The 19,927-nt window shown below is 36.1% G+C and overlaps 2 protein-coding genes across 2 annotated transcripts in view; one reads left to right on the forward strand and one right to left on the reverse strand.

Annotated features, from left to right (window-relative positions):
* LOC137926194 (venom protease-like) overlaps positions 1–19,927 on the forward strand; it is a 289,572-nt gene that overhangs the window by 130,604 nt on the left and 139,041 nt on the right. The gene's annotated exons all lie outside the window — the stretch shown is intronic.
* LOC137926318 (factor V activator-like) lies at positions 7,473–19,479 on the reverse strand. Its single transcript, XM_068769918.1, has 10 exons — positions 19,299–19,479; positions 17,196–17,252; positions 16,087–16,184; positions 15,049–15,169; positions 13,355–13,420; positions 12,716–12,841; positions 12,068–12,249; positions 10,751–10,896; positions 9,216–9,350; positions 7,473–7,960 (listed from the first exon to the last, which is right to left on the reverse strand). The coding sequence occupies exons 2-10, from the start codon at positions 17,201–17,203 to the stop codon at positions 7,835–7,837; spliced, it is 1,008 nt and encodes a 335-aa protein (XP_068626019.1). The 5' UTR covers positions 17,204–17,252; positions 19,299–19,479; the 3' UTR covers positions 7,473–7,834.

The raw sequence follows: 19,927 nt of genomic DNA on the forward strand, positions 1-19,927 counted from the left end.
ATAGATAAGTGGGTCAGGGGTATTTTAGGTCACTAGATAAACATATAAGCAATACATAATACATATATATATATATATATATATATATCTAATATATAAAATTCTCGTGTCACGGTGTTCGAACTTGAACTCCTCCGAAACGGCTTGACCGATTTTTACCAAATTTTTACATGCGTATTCAGTAGGTCTGAGAATCGGCTACTATCTATTTTCCATACCCCTAAGTGATAAGGGTGGTCCACCCTTAAATTTTTATTTTTAATTTTTTAGACAATTTTTTTGGTTTTTATTTTATTATGATACAGCATACAAAAATACATACAAACCTAAATTTTCACCCCTCTACGATCAACCCTTATCTGACATTTGTTAATTAAAAACTTTTTTTTTGCAAAACAACGTTTGCGGGATCAGCTGGTATATAAATAAATATATATATAGTATGTTATATATTTCTTACTTTTCTATTATAAATGGCTCCTTTATATGCATCTTGTTCTACATATTTAATGGATCAGGCGTAACCTCGCGGAAGTCCATCCTAAGTAAGAAAAAGACCAATATTTACCCACTTCCGCACATGCATAATAAATAAAGCATTTATCAGCGGGTTGGCGGGCGGTGCATATTGTTGCACGACTACCACTGCATGTGCGGAAGTGGCTAAATATTGGTCATTTTCATATCTTGTTCTACCTCTAAGTATTTGCTACTTTATACATATAGATAATAAATTTCAAAGTTTTAGTTTTAATTTCGTTTTTCAAATTTAAAGATATCTATGGAGATATATACCATAATGTTCAAGCTGGGCAGATGGATTTGCAGTCGTGTGATAATCTGGTATGCAGAACACACTGCTGCCCATCATCTAGAAACTTATGTACATATAACGTTGGATGTTAGCATTCTTCATTCTTGGCGGGCACAGTTCATCTCCAGTGGCATGGGATCGTAGAACCATGCTATTGGTTCAGAGGACCCTTGTCACAAATATTCCAATGCGCCCGCGCACCAGCCACAGCAGTTTACATCCAATACCCGGGAGAAGGACCCTGGCCTCGGTCGCGTTCAGCAGCTGCGTGCCGTCTCACGCGCCGGGACCAATTCGAATTTATAAGTTCTCGTCTTGGTTCTTTTCATTCTCGGAGCATCTTTAAATTCACACCACAATCTTTATATCGCCTCGCAAACTAACGGGGTGCGAGTTTTATAATTAAAATAACCTTCTGTCATTGAGGTTCAATCTATTCATACCTCACACCGGCATGAACACATCCTGTCAACTACCGGTGCTCCCTGCTCTGACCTGCTGCCGCCTGACCAGTCCTGGGAGATCGTGCAGCTGGCTACCACCACCATCAGGGGAGTACCGAGCTGCGGTGTAAAATCAGACCAGGCCTTCTGCCCACTACCCTTCTTCTTCTGTTGCGGAGTTGCTGTTTTCCTTTTACTTTACCACCAACAGCAAATAACGGTAAAATAAAACTAATAATAGTTTTTCATCTCGGCATCTGTTTCATTAGATCCCGCGTTCATCCTTATCGCGGTAGAGATATGGTTTCCTACAATCTTTAATAATTTATTTCACCTTCTTTTTTATTTATCCACTCTTTTTTCATTCTCTTACTCAATCTTTCTTCACGCTTGTCCAATATTACAGTTTTGTTGTACCGACCTGCGGTATAAAATCAGACCAGTCCTTCTGCCTACTACCAATTAAAACCAATAATATTCTTTATCTGGATTTTGATGATGATTTATGGTGATGTTGATGAACGTAAAAAAGGCATTCGAGAAGGTATAATCATCATTCATCACAATTAAAATCATGTTCGTGTCTATTTAATCGATTATTTGTATAATTAAATGATGAATACAGATTCTGTGATATTACATCACTAAGAAAACAAATTTTTATCCCTACATTAAAATGAACGCCAAAACTAAATTTATTTGTTATAATTATATTTAAAAATATATAATTAACTTTGTGATTGTATAAGAATTCTATTTCGACATTTACAATGTCATCGATCGACCTAGTGGAAGTTCACACACGTCGCGTATTTAACCAAATTTTAAATAAACCTACCAATGCTACTTTGGAAGTTCGTTCCAGAAGTTTAATGCTGTTCGCTTATGACCTGCATCTGCCACTTGAACCTTTACATATTATCGGCAGCATGACAACCTGGATTTCCGACTGAAGGTAAAATAATCATTTTCTTGACAGATGACAGGCAACGGTTAAGATGCAAAACATTTTACAATGCAAGGGTTCTGTAAAGGTGTTCCATATGGAACATTCATACGTCTTACTTCATATAACAGTCTTTGATTTGTAATGGCGCCCGTCAATGAAGATCTCCTGGTCATCCCTGTCTTGCAAAAGACAGTGATTTTATTTTTAAATTTAATATGTTTTTGTAGAATTTTTTATTCTCCTCTTCCATGCATCACAATATCACTCGTACTTTTTTTCTTTTACTCCTATACATCACCTCTCTCTCTCTCTCTCTCTCTTTTCCACAATTTCCACAGTATCGCAGTTAGAATTGTTCTGTATTTAAATTTGACAGACCTATTTTATATATCATTTCATTTTTTCTTCCTTAAATTTATTTTTTAGTATACTTTGTTACATTTTTATGTTAATTTGACTTGTGTTCTGAATAGATATTCAACAGTGTTATAAAGATAAACTACTGTTGAAAGCTGTCCCAGGGATTTTGAGTCAGACCATATCTTTACTCTTGTTTCAACGGTACGACTTTTAAAAGAGTGACCCACTCTTATATAAGTTTTAAAATAAGTGACTCGTGTTAAAATTATCTAATAAAAACTGCCTGTCTGAGTATCTGGTTACCTTTGCCTTTTTTAGTTTATATTTAAAAATACAGACAGACGCATTACAAAAAAAAAGCATTCGTAATCAATTTTTGTAATAACGCGAATAAAAAACTTGTTCTGAGGTCGAAATCGTCTTAACCTTGACTTTTTCGTCCAGTACCTTTAAACTTTAATTGTCAATCATAAAAAATTCAAACTCTTGAAATATAAAATTATACAGGATGATTGTTAATAGGTGTAAATTCAGAGATATTAATTCCATTTTACACCTAATTAAAGTCATATGAAATACAATAATTTGTTATAAAATTATCAAGTGTAAACATCGTCTTTACATTGACACGAGTGATTGTGGTAAAAGAATGAAATAGTTGAATGTATAGTTCAGTGATTCCCAAAGTGGTCTATATCGACCCCTATGGGTCTATGACAACCTGCAAGGGGTCTACGTCAGCGAAAAAAAATTTGGGGGTCCATGAAATGAAAATGGGATCCACGATAGTGGATCTCAACACATACACAGATAGTACCTATTTACTTACATCATACTATCTTATAATATCAAAACATTTACATTATTTATAAAAGTACCTATAAAGTAAAAAAAATTATTATAATATATATGTTTATAAAATTGTGTAAGTTGTAGGATGTTGGTATAATAGATTGGTTTAGTTGGTATAGTAGATACAAAAATTTTATTTTGAGTAGTTTTAATTTAAATTCAATTAATAAATGTATAAATTAACATGTATTTTTAATTTAAGTTTTTAACACTAAACTTTACTACAGTTAGAAATTATATATATATAATACCCAACACGGAAAAACCTGGCAAGGAGTCTACGACACAAAAAAGTTTGGGGAACTCTGGTATAGTTAATTTGCTGTGAATTAATATTTTGTACACCACATATAAAAATCAACGGTTTCAGAAATAATATATAACGTAATGACAATATAATAAGAAAAAGCGTTTTTAACATTTGTGTTGGTATATATAAAAATTGATTATTATTTACCATCTGTCTCGTGTCTGTATTTTATTTTTGCTTCATTGAAATTAAATAAAAGTAAATTACTCTGGATCGTATGACAGTAATGACGTTTGCGTGAAGTTGGACTGTATCCGTGTAGGTGTATAGTGGAACTATAGTGTAATGTACTACATACTACACGGTCGGGAGACGGGAGCCGACCCTTGCTTGAACGCGGGAAGGCTTGCATCTGTGACGTAAGAATATATGTCAACATTTTTTCGGGCTGAAATATATGACATTAAGTTATTTTTTTAACTTAATGCGACAGGAGAATAACTTCTGGAAGTATAAATTCTGCAACTACGTAATCGACGTGTGTTTTTCGAGATTGTGTCAAAACTGTTTATACCCGTTGTATATCCTTTAAATGCATGACTTTTGTTTATACTTTAAAAATCTTATCTTACAGATAAGTACACTACAATGCAGGGAAATATATATAATGTTTTTTTTTTATAGTTATTTATTAAGATCAACCTAATGTTGCAGATATACAACACTATGCATTTACTTTTAAGTGTAGCACTCATATTATGTTTAAGTGGTATATTGCAGTTTTTCATCATTGTGCATTTAAGGGTTAAGTCAATTATAATTGAGTATCGGTAGCTTAGTGGTAGAGAACTGCACACTGCGCACTACAATCTTATATAAATCACACTCTGTACATTAATTATATAGGATTGCAGCGGTTCATAAACAAGTTTCCAGAGGATAGACAGCGTCCTCTGCGTACCATAATACCACACTGATCGTTAACGAAGCCAGTAGTGGCGATTATATCTTCCAATAGATATCTATGGAGGCCTTGCAGTAGGCGTCTATCGGCAGAAACAGTGAAATAAACAATAAATAAATAAATATATATATATATATATATATATATATATATATAATATGTTTTGATCTTACCTCGCAGGTTCGATTCCTAGGATACAATCTTATATAATTCACACTTTGTGCCTTCATTATATAGGATTGGAATTGCTCACAAACAAGTTGCCAGAAGATGGACAGCGTCCTCAGGAAACCAAGTCAAGCGTGGAGATTTTAGTATATATTTCAATAGATATCTTTGTGATGTGTCTTTGTGCAAATGGACTAATATTGTCCCACAAGATTATGAAGGGAGATAGGTGAGGAGTATAGTGATTTATTTAATACTTTAAGTATGTAAAAAAAATCAAGTGATTTATTACATTAGGGGGGAAGGGGGTAATGTCGTTTCTGTCGACATATTTTACAGAAAAAACCGATTGATTTGTCACCGCTCCGGCATTGATTTTGTATACTACACGGCAAAAGGTTGTCGATGACGAAGGTGAACATATTGTCGATTAGAAATAAAAACTTGTTAAGAATGTATTCGTGTGAATTTAACTTAAGAAAGCGACATTAATTTCCGGTCTTCCTAATATTCTAAATGACTTAGTTACCTCTGCATCCCCACTCCCTACGCGCTTTAAATATCATTACAGACTTCAATTGTTTAACTTCAGTAACAATTAAAGTTATACACTGAACTTAATTTACTTTGCAGTTTTCTGGCGAGTACTATAAAGTTGTCATTTCAACGTTAACCATATCAGCTGATAGATCTACAACACAAAGGCCTCCCCAAAAAACCGCCACGACATTTAGTCCTGCGTTGCCCTCATGCAGTGACCTTTTTTTTGTTTCGGGGGGGGGGGCAGGGGAATCTTCCGGTGTTCAAGATGCCCCGCCTTTGTGGGGAGGATAGGGGTATGTGGGATTCCTACACATTAAACTACACCCCCCCCCCCCGGTGATCGCCCTTTGTGCTATACAGGGGACCGCGGTATCTCCCGGCCAGGGATCGCCACGCGGTCTTCCCTCGCGTGCTATTTTTTCGATAGCCCTTCCCGGGGTATGCGTGTATACGCTACCCTGAAACCCTCGTGGTGCTATCACAATGGTTCGAGACCACGTCGAACCATCGTCCGCTTCCGAGTCGCCGAAACTAGTGGGAATTTGGGGCCCCCACCCTAAACTTCTGCTCATGTAGTGAGTTCACGTGACCTATGTCATCAGTCGACCCAATAGAACCTATTTGCACACTTACGACCCGATTTCAAAGGATATTACCTTGTGAATGATTTATTACTCTCCAGGCTTACCTCTTCTTTCGACTCCCCGTTCCTGGGGTCCTTTCGTACTTCCTGTCTTGGTGTATGCAGGAACTATTTTTACGAAAAAAAAAATTAAGTAAGAAAAGGATCAAAATTTACCACATGCAGTGGTAGTCGTGCAACAAAGTGCACCGCCCGCCAGCCCGCTGATAAATGCGCATGCTGCAAACATAACTCCTGAAGATGCCCCGTGGAGGGGTGAAACACGTGTTGAGTGATTTAACGGTGGCAGTTGTGTAATTCATTTATATGTCATTCATTCATTGTTTGCCGCACGCGCATTTATCAGCGGGCTGGCGGGCGGTGCACTTTGTTGCACGACTACCACTGCATGTGCGGAGGTAGCTACATATTGGTCCTTTTCTTACTTAGGATGGACTTTCGCGAAATAACGCCCGATTCCATTAAAAAAAATTATCACATTATTTCCGTTCTCATCTATTTTCCTTCTATGTCTTTTATTCTTCGCTTTTTTCATTTATTTCATCACCTCACTTTCGTCACCTTTCCACTAGAACACAACAGGTTAACATTTAGTTCTGTTTTGCGAGGCTTATTTAAATTCGGAGGTCATTTTTTAATTCGAAAGCGATTAAGCATTTTTATAGCAGACTTCTTGCAAAGTATTTTTATGTCCTCCCCCTCCACCCTACCTCTTTTGGGGACCTAACACCCCCCACCCCCTGTGAAACAGGAAAGTTAGAACTCGTGTAAGACATTCTTTTCATTATAGTAATTTATTTCACTAACTCCTTTCATAATTGAAAAGTTATTGACTTGTCATAGAACAATACAAAAATATATACAGTATGATCGTTTATAGATATGTAATCTGTATAAAAAACGCAAAGACGTTTCCCGGCTCGTTCTGGTGAACCCCAAGGTACAATATTATAATTTTTTGTACACTTTCACAAATGTACTACATTGTAATTAATTAGGCTTTGAAATGAAACACAGGTTTATATACATATATATTTAGTTAAAAACAAAAATGTCTCAAAGTTTTTTTTTTATTTTTTTTATTCCGGAGACCAGCTACCTCTTATAGAGACTTAAACTTAAACGTAAAGTTCGATGATCAGAAATAGTTCATCATCTATTCAATCATATGAAGATCAATTTTTAAAGTCTGTGTGTTAACGGTGATGACCTAATATAGGAACACGGTGTATCACTTCTGATATCACTGGAAAACTCAAAGGAAAACTCTTTAGGGCTATGAAGGAGGGTATCCGAAGACCTTGAAAGAAGAAGAAGTGTTTGACCATACTCAACGGATTTGAAGGTTGAAGTGGCGGGGTAGATCAGATACCTGGTAGAATCTTAATGAAGGTTGCTTCCAGTGGGTCCTATTAAATATCTTTAGGAGGTCCAATAGATGGTAGATCCTAGGGTCGTATCTCAAAGTTTAAATATAAGGATTTAGATTCCATAAAAACCACTCGAAAAAGGTGAAGAGAAATTTCATTAAACCAACAAGACTATGGGGTGATGATATCGTGGTAAAAGCGAAAGAAAATTAGATCAGAAAGCTCTGGAAGGGAAAAGAAGGGCCCTTAGTTGTAAGTAGATTGGAAGATGCTGTATTAAATGGCAGAATGAAGAGATCCGCACAAGAACAGCTGTCTAAAGTGGCAGTGGACAAAACCTTCACACGAGTAGCAACCCTGAGCAAAGCCCTAGGTGCCTTGGCATGGGCGTCCATCAGCTGAAAAGAGGAACCATTCCTGGATATACGTGCATATTTTGTCATCACCTCTCCACCAGTGAATTGTATTTAAGACATTTTTATAAATTATACATGTTATCATTAATCCAATCCAGATATTTATATATGTCGGTATACGTGGTGACGGCGCTGGTGGTACCAAGTGCAATTCCGTATACGTAATATTGAATGCCGCCTGTGTGAAGCTGAAAGGAAAAAGACAAAGAAAGATTAAGGTATGAAGGGAAATTTTGTGCCGATGAGGTACTAATCTTTGGAAAGAGAACCGGAACCAAGATATTTAGTTAAAAAGATATACACAGACAACAAGTTACATAATCTTACGTACCGAAACACAGTGATACCTTGTTTCTGCTAAACCAATAATTGAGTCATCTAATACAGTGTAGAAAAAGGTTAGAAAATTAAACTTTACTTTTATTTAAGTTCAAGCTAAGTGATCTCACATATCCAAACACAGCGGTGTCGTGTTTCTGTTTAACAACTAAATAATTGATTTATTTCTATATTAAACATAGATTTGGAAAATAAACGTCACTTTCATCAGTATTGAAACCGGGTGATCTTACGTATCGAAACACAGCGATAACATTTTCAACTTAACTAATAAATATTTGATTTATTTTTATATTAAATATAAGTTTGAAAAATGAGTCTCAATTTTATCAGTGTTCAAGCTAGGTGATCTTACATATCGAAACACAGTGATGTCTTGTTACTGCTTAGCAAGAAATTAATAAATACGATGTTAAACACAGTTTTTAAAAGTAAGCTTTATATTACCTCTAATTTTCAAACTAAATCATCTTACGTGCTGAACCACAGTGATGTCTTTTTTTTCTAGAGTAAAAACCAACACAGTTTTGTACAAAAGTTAATTTCTATGCCTCCCACTCTTGAATCTGATCTTAAAAGGATATTATTAGCACCGTAAACTTACGTACTGAAACACAGTTTTGGTTTATTAGGTAATCTGATGTTTAGCTCTACATCTAGATTTTTGAAACGATATCAAATGTTTCGTAATCTTACATATCGAAACACAGTTGAGCCTTCTTTCTGTTTAATGAATATAGTGATTTATCTAATACGGTGTAAAACAGTTTTAAAAAGTAAATTTTTATTTCACGCTACTTGCTAAGAATCTTGAAAACACATCACCGTCTGATTCATCTTACTTACTGAAACACAGTAATGTCTTGTTATTAGAGAAATAATAATCTTGTCTAATTTGATGCTAAATATAACTTTTAAAAGTAAATTCAATGGCATCTCGCTCCTGTTTCCTAACTTAACAGAAGATATTTTATCTGGATTTGTAATCTTACGTACCTTGTAAAGGGAAGGTAAGTTAAATCGGGTCTAATCCACGGTGAAGATATTTTGGAATGGCAGAGGAAGTCAGGAGTAAACAGCAGTTAGTTCTAAAGTGGTACAAACCTCATCCTGACAGATCAGCGCTGACCCGTGTTCCGGTTCGTAATCTCCAATTGGAGAAACTGAGCACATCTGACCCAATTCCGGCATCACGTTCCTCTCCACGCAGATCTTCGTTAGTGGTACCACGGTGTTCAGCTGTGGGCAATTGATATATTTGTCACTATCTAAAATTTTTCAAGATCAATTTGTACAATTTAACTGGACATATGTGTACAGTACAGCTTTTATATCTATAACTAATCATCCCGTATATGAGCTTGTTATCTAAAGCAATGAGATTGAACCGATTAGTCAATATAAACTTTTGTATATATAACTTAAGCTCTTGTAACCCAGCGGTGGAGGACTGAGACTTGCGATCGCAGATCGCGGGGCTGACGCCCGGAATACAATGACATATTATTCACACTTTGTGTCTTAATTATAAAGGATTGCTAATTCATAAACAAGTTTCCAAAAGATGTTCAGCAGCGTCCTCTGCGTACCATAATACCACGCGATCGCCAATTCGCCAAGTGTGGCGATTGTGGTATATCCCCCATAGATATCTTTGGGGAAGGCCTACGCCGTGAAGCAGGTGTCTATTAAAATTGTAACAGACGTGTGTAAATACAAGAAACACATACACGTATATATAATAAAGTTACACGAAATATCTTAGACCTTCCGTTTCTTAGTCTTAAATATAAAATTAAAGGTATATTATTAAATATATCTTATTCTACCATTCAAGAGTTTTTAGTTGATCGAAATGTGTGGAACTTGCTTTATTGAAGCATGGTCGATATTATTATGTACACTTTGGTCTGCATGTACTCATACACGTATATAAACATATATATATATATATATATATATGTTTGTTGATTCATTTACGTGGTATAAACAGCAACTGTTGAGTTTCTGTCAGTCTATTAGAGCAGCGGCAGCTTACTGCTCTAATGCTGAAATATATGAAGGACCTTATATGTTGTAGAATGTAAAAAGCGGACCTGTTCCACCGTTCCTATTAGAAATCTATAGGAAAGAACAACTATGTGCTGCAGTGAACATCCTGTCGCTGAAAAGAGCTTATTTCAAAACGCCATATCAACTTCTGTTCTTCTACTTCAAAACTGTTTTTAAAATAAATTCTTCTTTGAATTCCATCATCAAAATCTAATCATCTATTTTCACTGGGTAGCTTGCCTTTGAAACAATTACACATGTGAAGTTAAAATTATTTACTTTCATACAAAACTTGATATACATAGTGTCCCATAAATCAACGTCAAACTGGAAGTGGTCTTCCAGCCGATCTTAATGGAAATCTGTAGGATATATAGGCCCAGCAGTGGACAATCTATGAATATCTAGCGAGTGACATATATATATCGCAAATACATAGCATAGATCGCAAGAAATCCCCTCCTTGAGACATATCCCAGGAGGACCATGGTTGGGTGCTTCGACCAAGGGACTGGAAAATCATTTTTTCCGGTGGTCAAAAGTTTTTTCAGGCTTCTATTGTCTATGTGATTGATGAAGCAACTTACATAGTTGTCAGAATCAGAGGTCGCGATGCAAGATGTTGCATGCATCACAGGCGTCAGGGGTAGACAGATTGGTGTCACCCATTTCGGTGGACTCTCCTCATGTTTATCCAACTTTATCATAGCTATATCATTTACTTTGGGCACACCTGAAAACATATGAAACTTATAAAACAACCCAAAAGTTTGGTCCCCCGATTTTGCTAGATGTTTAAGTTTCTTCCTCTATGTCTCCAAGCGCTAACACCTTCAGAACTTGAAGTAAATTTGACCAGGTATCGCCAACTGAGTCAAAGCTGACCCTCACGATCTTGTGACAGGACCCTAAACGGATATCATTAATATATCGAAGTCCCCCCATGGGGTCCCTTGAGTTTAGTAATTTCTACCAATCCTGTAAAAAAAGTAGTACTTAGCGGCAGTACAGGTTCACCCAAGAACCTTCAAAGTACAGTACGGCTTGAGTTTGTAGCGACTCTACTAATAATTTCGTCCCAAAAAACAAGTCTTTTCAGTGGGGGGGGGGGAGGAGGAGGAGCACTCTCTTACTTCCAAAGTCTTGGATACACAGTCACATACTATTACAATTTTTTCCCATCATCATAATATTCCCCATTATCTTTTTTCTCTCCATGTCATTTATTCATTTATCATTTTTTCTTCACAAATCCTGACAATCTTTTCATTCATCCTAAGTAGGAAAGGGACCAATATTTAGCCACTTCCGTACATGCAGTGGTAGTTGTGCAAAGTGTATCGCCCGCCAGCCCGCTGATAAATACGTATGCGGCAAACAATGCGAATAACACAACTACCACCGTTAAATTACTCAACACGTGTTTCACCCCTCCACGGGGCATCTTGAGGAGTTATGTTACACCGATTACTGCCAAAAATACTCTTTGTGCATGCGCGGAAGTGGCTAAATATTAGTCCCTTTCTTACTTAGGATGGACTTCCGCAAAATAACGCCTGATTCCATTAAATATTTTCATTCATCATCAATAATCATAGGTGATGGCCGACCCTGAAAAAGATGTATTATTATTGTTGATTGAAATGTCCAATGCGAAGATATTAGTGTTAGCACAGTACAGGTGACTCCACGTGATGTTAACCATACCATACGTTCACTAAGTGGGGGGGAGGGCGGCAAGCGACCACTAATCTATCACGTCCTTCGGTTACACGAGCTAAGTTCCCACCTCCTGCCATTCCTAACGAGCACTTCTTCTGGCTACGTCAATGACCTTTGTTCTATATATCTCCTTTACCAAAAAATCAGCACGACGACCGATGGGGGGGAGCCTACCCACTTACCTGAAGTGTAGTGATTGTTGAGGAGTATGGAGGCAACTCGGACCTTCTCGTTCCGTTGCCTGGTGAAGCTGACGGCTAGGTCTGCAGCCGCGATGCCGTCCACGCAGCTGGCTGAGGTCAGCACGACTTCCGCGTTGTCATCGATCACCGTCCCCGCGCAGAGAATCTTTGATGAACTTAACCTGATAAAGAACATGGTTTCATATAACTAGCGATAAGCTTATTATGGACCATGGAGTTGAAAGTTCCACATGGTGAGGACACTGAATTCAGGTCAGTACCTAACTGTCCTATTGGAAATCTTGCCAAAAGTCCAGCAGTGGTAGTCTGAAATCTGAAATTTCGTAGATTTACTTACTTACTTACTCCGCTGGCTCAGTGACCCAAAGTGGGTCTTGGCCTACGAAGCGAGAGACTTCCACTTTCCTCTATCTTGCGCCATCGTCTGCCATTGGCTGACATTCAATTCGCGCAAGTCTACCTCAACACGATCGATCCAGCGATACCTGGGTCTACCCACTGGTCTTCGACCCCTCGGTTTTACCAGGTACACTACCTTCACTCTCCGATCCGATCCCATTCGCTCCGAGTGACCAAGCCAGTGGATTCGTTAAGCTTTATATTCGCCAATGGGACTTAAAGTTTTACCTGTAAATCCACGCCATCCAAGGATACTCTCCCACCAGCACCGAGCGGACGGTTTTACGGCTCTGGGTCTTGCCGTTGACGTATTTGTTCCCGTCGTTTATTCTCTGACCACATGAACCTCCTTCCCTGAGGATATCGAAATATAAAAGATTAACATACGCCTTGATATCATCAATAAAAATCAACGCAATTTGAATACAGTTTTATTTTCACTTTGTTTTGCTAATTTTAGTGTTCAGTTTCAATTACGTACAACGTGTAAATTGTTACGTGTTATTTCTGGTTACAAAAAAAGTAAATAATATTCCAATTTATTTATTTTCAGAGTTATATTATTTATGTTTTTTTAATGTTTACTTTGTTCAATTTTCTTTTTAAAAAGTAGTATTTTCGTGACCCTGGAACCTATCTTCGATCTTTACATGGTTTGCTATAGAAAATCTTAATTAACTTTGAGGCGTTTCAATTCGCGTCGTGTTTTTTTTGAACGTAACCACGACGCAAAGTGAGGTATTGGTGTATATGTGCGTGTATTCGTCTGTGAGTGCGAATGTGTTCGTATATATATGTGTGTGCATTTTTTCGAATGAGTGTGTATGTGCATTAATATATAAAATGATAATTTAAATATACACATACTTAACGGAAAGAATCCTTTGCGATATGCAGCAGACGGTCGTTGATTTGCAGGACGGTAATTTGAATCTGGAACGTGATGTTAGTTTTTTTTTCTGTTTCATCTCAATATATATGTTATTTATTCTGTATTCTTCTACAATGGGAAAACAGATAATAAAAACATTGTATAAAAACTTCATGCGTTTTGCTCCACTGTGAAGATATCACACCTTGGCAACGTTGTCTTCCATTTTATTGTTTCAATGTATAATAAACATACAATTTTATATCTAAATTCTCTCTCAGGTGTGAAGCATTTCCGAACAGGTGATAGAATCGACGTGGCGTCTTAAACTACGTTAGACAGAAACTTTCCAGCGTGCTAATAAAAATCATCACCTCATGTCATCATCATAACACCCGATAGGTAGACCGATCTTGCATCGACTTACTTCGACCTAGTGGGGGGCATACCCACACGTCTACCAGATCGTGACGACCACCAACTCCTCGACATTAAAGTCCGTTGGTTCCAAGAAAAATGTGCATGCATTTCTTCGAGCTACAGTGACGTTAGTTTTTTTGGTTAACAGCATATGTCAGGGGTGGCCAAACTGCGGCCCGAGAGCGACATGTGACTATTTGAACGATTATTTTTGTCTCCGATTGATTGTCGAATTATTTAAATATTTAAATTCATATAACCCACGTCAGCTGCTGGGAAATCGAAACAAATTACTGACGTGAACAATTATTATTATTATTGCATCACAACATTAGCGAAATACAAACGCCGAAGGAGTGCTGTCATATACGCGTGCATATATCTAAAACCAATAAATATGTTTTGTATTTTTATCATATAATTTCAATGAATATGATTTTTATAAAAAACATTTTGTCGTGTTTAGAGATTAAAAATTTCGAAAAATGTCTCGCAATATTAAACATGTTGGCTACCCCTGATATATGCTCCTATAGGAGCAACATTACGTCATCGTCCGCGGCGCATCGAAAAGGGGAATTCAACAGAAATATAATTCTTTATTTACACCGATATTTAAATAGCAACATTAGGTCATCGTCAGCTGCACATTGAATAGGGGAATATCACAGAAATATAATTCTTTATTTACACCGGTATTAAAAGAGCAACATCATGTCATCATCAGCTGCGCATTGAAAAGGGGAATTCCACAGAAATATAATTCTTTATTTACACAGGTATTAAAAGAGCAACATTATGTCATCGTCAGCTGCACATTGAATAGGGGAATATCACAGAAATATAATTCTTTATTTACACAGGTATTAAAAGAGCAACATTATGTCATCGTCAGCTGCACATTGAAAGGGGGAATTCCACAGAAATGTAATTCTTTATTTACACAGGTATTAAAAGAGCAACATCATGTCATCGTCAGCTGCGCATCGAAAAGGGGAATTCCACAGAAATATAATTCTTTATTTACACCGGTAATAAAAAAGCAACATTATGTCATCGTCAGCTGCGCATTGAAAAGGGGAATTCCACAGAAATATTATTCTTTATTTACAAAGGTATTAAAAGAACAACATTATGTCATCGTCACCTGCGCATCGAAAAGGGGAATTCCACAGAAATGTTTCTTACGGTGATATCAATACGGGCTATTTTCGAATACACTCATATATAAGTACCCTATGCATTAGTTAGTGATTTATGAACAAAATACTTGAGCTCCTTGACTTCGCTGCGGTAGTTTTTGATGCGCCAATCGTCGCACGGATAGCACTCGTGGCAGCCACCATCTCCAAGGTCACCACTAATTCCGCTGCACTTCTCTTGATCTCGATCTTGAAGGTCAAAAAGGAAAGAAGAATTTACAGCCAGAAATCTACATTCACACGTGATCTGTTCTAACTTGATAACATTGGAAGGTCGTTGTCAACGTTTCGGCCCGCTCACTGAAAGGCCTCCCCCAAAGATATTTATGGGGGGATATACCGTAATGAGAATTGGCAGGGGGGGTTGGAGATTTAAGTGTAGTATTTTGGTACGCAGAGGATGCTGTTGCCCATCTAGAAACTTCTTTGTATGCAGTAAAAATCCTATACAATTAATGCACAAACTGTGAATTATATAAGATTGTATCCCATGCATCAACCCCGCGATCAACGATCGCAAGGATCTATATCAGTTCTATACCGCTCAAGAAGTTTTTAATAAACCTAGTATTCTTACGGATGCATACAAACAAAACATGACATATATATATGCAGACACACATGTATATGACATATATACATGTGTGTCTGCATATATATATATATATATATATATATATATGTACAGTGACAGACACGGTGTTAATACAAGAAATTAAAATAAGCTGTACAGTTCTAGCTTACATCTTCAAAAATTAAATAAATCATTTGTGGCACAAGGTGTACGTATGTGCAGTAAAATTCCACAATAAATTTCAGATCTGCCACTGGAGTGATTTTAAACCAGAAATGTTATTGAACAAAAGTGTATGATTGCATCCAAGAACGCTGATGTCATGGCGCGAAGTTGCATGTCGTCGCTTTGTGCAACTGTATCTGCAAAGAGCAACTGCTGATGCTCTTTGCAGAATTGCCTTTTCTTTTTTCTGATGATAGCTTCCTATATGATTGATAATTCTGACATTTGCTAATTGATGAATCAAAAGGTGCTTTTGGTTGCCTATTTGAATTTAAAAAATATTCAGTTTTTGATATCAAACACATACATTTGCCATCGAAGAGTTTGTTGATGTTATCCAAGCCTTGAGAAACACTCCAATGAGCCAGGAAACCGATGACCAGGCATGTATGCAAAAAGCAGAACCTAGAAAAAAAGATTGACAATTTTAAATACCATCTTAGAATCCTCAACAAATACATGTATTGATCGTGCTAGTGCCGTGTCTATCGTGTATATCGGGGCTGACGCCTCGCGTACTAACTTTAGTGATACCTCCTATTTATTGTCGTTCACTTTCACCAATGATCTTCCTATTTAACCATTGCTGCTTTGGAAGAATGATTTGATGTATGTATATCTCATGCTCCAACCACATACAAGTTCTCTGTGAATTTATTCCTCATTGTTTCTTAGACTATTTCGTTAAACTTCTTCACAATACATTCTTTAATGATCACAGTTACTTTATTTTCAACAGCGTTATACACGACTAAAATGATGGGTAGCAGATCACAAATCTGCCGAAAATGAAGATTATGATATACCTCCTCCCCCCCCCCTCACATAGGTATCTTTGGGAGAGAGCTATGTCATTGAATAGACGTCTATGGGCTGAAATGAAGACAGACAGCCACTGCCACCAATTCCTATTGGAAATATATATATATATAATTTGTATCGCTTTGATGTTTCTACAATGTTGTATAATTAAAATTTTAAATATCATGTCACCTATAAAGGAACACATAACACAACAATTATATACGGTAAGTTTTAATGTAATTTTAATTTATATGTACTGCTGGTGTACCTAAATAAATCGTCATTATCCTTTTAGCTGTTATATGATAAGTAAGAAAGGGACCAATATTTAGCCACTTCCGCACATGCAGTGGTAGTCGTGCAACAAAATGCACCGCCCGTTAGCCCGCTGATAAATGCGCATGCGGCAAACAATGCGAATTACACAACTACCAACGTTAATTCACTCAACACGTGTTTTACCCCTTATTTTTCAAAGATTAGTGCCTAACACAGAGTCACGTCACGGTAACGCCTGATACCATTTAAACATTAATAGAAGTATAAAGAATTAACTTTAAAACACCTGTTACTCTCAAGTAAAGGGTGAAAATTCTATATTTAAAAATTTACCTTATCATCCTGGAATCTTAATATATCTATCGGTGGTAAAGCACACGTTGACATACACTGAAAATAAACAAAATAATTTTAATAAATAGAAAGAGATAGGTAGAACATCGAAGTCACTCATTCCATGACAATCCTCATAATAAAGTTCTTGACTATCAAATAGATTCAGGCGTTATTTTGCGGAAGCCCATCTTAAGTAAGAAAAGGACCAATATATAGCTACTTCCGCTATGCAGCAGTAGTCGTGCAATAAAGTGCACCGCCCGCCAGTCCGCTGATAAATGCGCATGCGGCAAACAATGCGAAATACACAACTACCAGAGTGTCACTCTGTATTTGGCACTAATCGGTGTAACATTACTACTGAGGATGCCCCGTGGAGGGGTGAAACACGTGTCGAGTGATTTAACGGTGGTAGTTGTGGAATTCGCATTGTTTGCCGCATACGCATTTATCAGCGGGCTGGCGGGCGGTGTACTTTATTGCACGACTACTGCTGCACAGCGGAAGTAGCTATATTTTGGTCCTTTTCATCATACAAAATCAACGCCGGAACGGTTACAAATCAATCGGTTTTTCTGTAAAACATGTCGATAGAAACGACATTACTTTACCATCTCTATCTAATATATAAAATTCTCGTGTCACGGTGTTCGAACTTCAACTCCTCCGAAACGGCTTGACTGATTTTTACCAAATTTAATATGCGTATTCAGTGGGTCTGAGAATCGGCTACTATCTATTTTCCATACCCCTAAGTGGTAAGGGTGGTCCACCCCAAATTTTTTTTATTTTTTAGACAATTTTTTTAATTTTTTTTTCTTTTATTATGATACAGCATACAAAAATGCACATACAACCCTAAATTTTCCTCCCTCTACGATTAACCCTTATTTTTTATTTGTTAATTAAAAACTTTAATTTTTTTTGCAAAACAACGTTTGCGGGATCAGCTAGTAATATATAAAAAGGTATATAAGAATAAATAACAAATGCTACACAATATACCATTTTAGTTACTTTAGGCAACTTTTTATGCTGACAGCGGTTTTGCGCATCTTATTGCTTTTGTCACCATGAATAGACAGGAAACGAACTATACATTCAAATATATATATATATATATATATATATATATATATCTCGTTCCAATTTTACAGTGATTGTACGGGATTTTCCCACCTGCAAACTCTTTATTGGTCGCAATATTTTGATAAAACAAATTTACAATAATAAAATGTTATTGCAAAGATTGATAAGGAAAATTATATATCAAAACACTGTGTCTTATTTAAAACCAAAGATAACCTGTCAACCTTTTCCGTAAGTAATATAAGCTGGTTGGTATACACCAATACCTCGCTTTGCGTCGTTTCGTTTTGCGTTTTGTTTCAAAGTTGCGTCGCTGCTTAATTAGCACTAATTTTCACTGCGCGTCGTTAGATTTTCGAGGTTGCGTTGTTTTGGGTTCGAGTCTTTAATTATTTTTTTTAAATTTTTCTTTTTTTCTTAAAGATGGCAACATTTTTGTTTCTAATAGCGCCATACCATATAAACTCGGGGATTCCCTTTCTAACTACTAATTTTAAATCATTTGTATGGAATGAAATAAATTTTTATTATTATTAATATAGGAATAGATTTTTAACGCGTTTTAAATGTCTATAACTAAGAATTTTCTGTCTGAAATGGCAGTTGGCACATCGCACGTGCAACCCATTCCCGTGGGGGCCAATAGGCTCTCAAGTGGCTACACCAAGTCGTAGACACGGCGTGTGCAGGACCCCACTAGGACTGACGCCATTGTTAACTCTAGCAGTGAGCTTTTTTCGACACTATATTAATTATGGTTTTTGAAATACAAAAATTACTCTCCCAAATCTGATGTCACTTTTAGCTAAGCCCATATAAATTATACATACACGTTTCTAGAATTAAAACACGATTTTCCTTAAACAAGTTATGTATATATGTAAATATTTATAGAACTGCAAAATCGCGCCAAAAATACTTTAAATTTAATTAAGAAATATACACAAAAATAACATTCGATAGCGCATAGATAAAAAAAATAAAAAGTTCTAATTTTAAAAATTATAATACCTGATTAAGTTTTCCTCATTCACGTTGTTATGCTAGTATCACAAATAATTTTAAATGTTATTCCTAAGATTATTTAATTACGTTTGTGTAAGTAAGATAATATAAAAATAAACATTAATACATTAAAAACAATTCGACCATGAACTTAACACAAACTGGTTTAACATGTTCACAGATTGATCACCAGCGGCCAACTGATATATAATATAGTTTATTCAACTAAATTAGCAGACGTTATAACGTAGTATCTATAAAGCTATTAACAAATAACTCGTTGATTTAAAAAAAATATTTTTAATTAACATTTCCTTAATTTTAAACATTCAAATCAATGAAAATAATTTAATTTAATTTTTTTTATTATATACCTAAATTATAAATTAAATCAATTATATAAATATATAATCATAATAATTTTAAATAAACCAATAGCTGTTCAACGTTATAATGACGCATCTGCTAGTTGTTATTTGCGTATTAAATTTTTTCAACCAACGAATTTTTTTTTAAATTGGTTTTATATTTAGCACTTGCGACAAGCTATAAAATGCTAAAAAAACTAGTTGTTGTTATAACGACAACTAAATATCGCTATTTTCGAATTTAAATACATATTAGAATTATTCTAT

The sequence above is a fragment of the Battus philenor genome, unplaced genomic scaffold (genome assembly GCF_028537555.1).
Source record: "Battus philenor isolate CCGP_79_NKW_IND1 unplaced genomic scaffold, ilBatPhil1.0.hap1 SCAF_29, whole genome shotgun sequence".
In the NCBI taxonomy this organism is placed as follows: Eukaryota; Metazoa; Arthropoda; class Insecta; order Lepidoptera; family Papilionidae; genus Battus; species Battus philenor.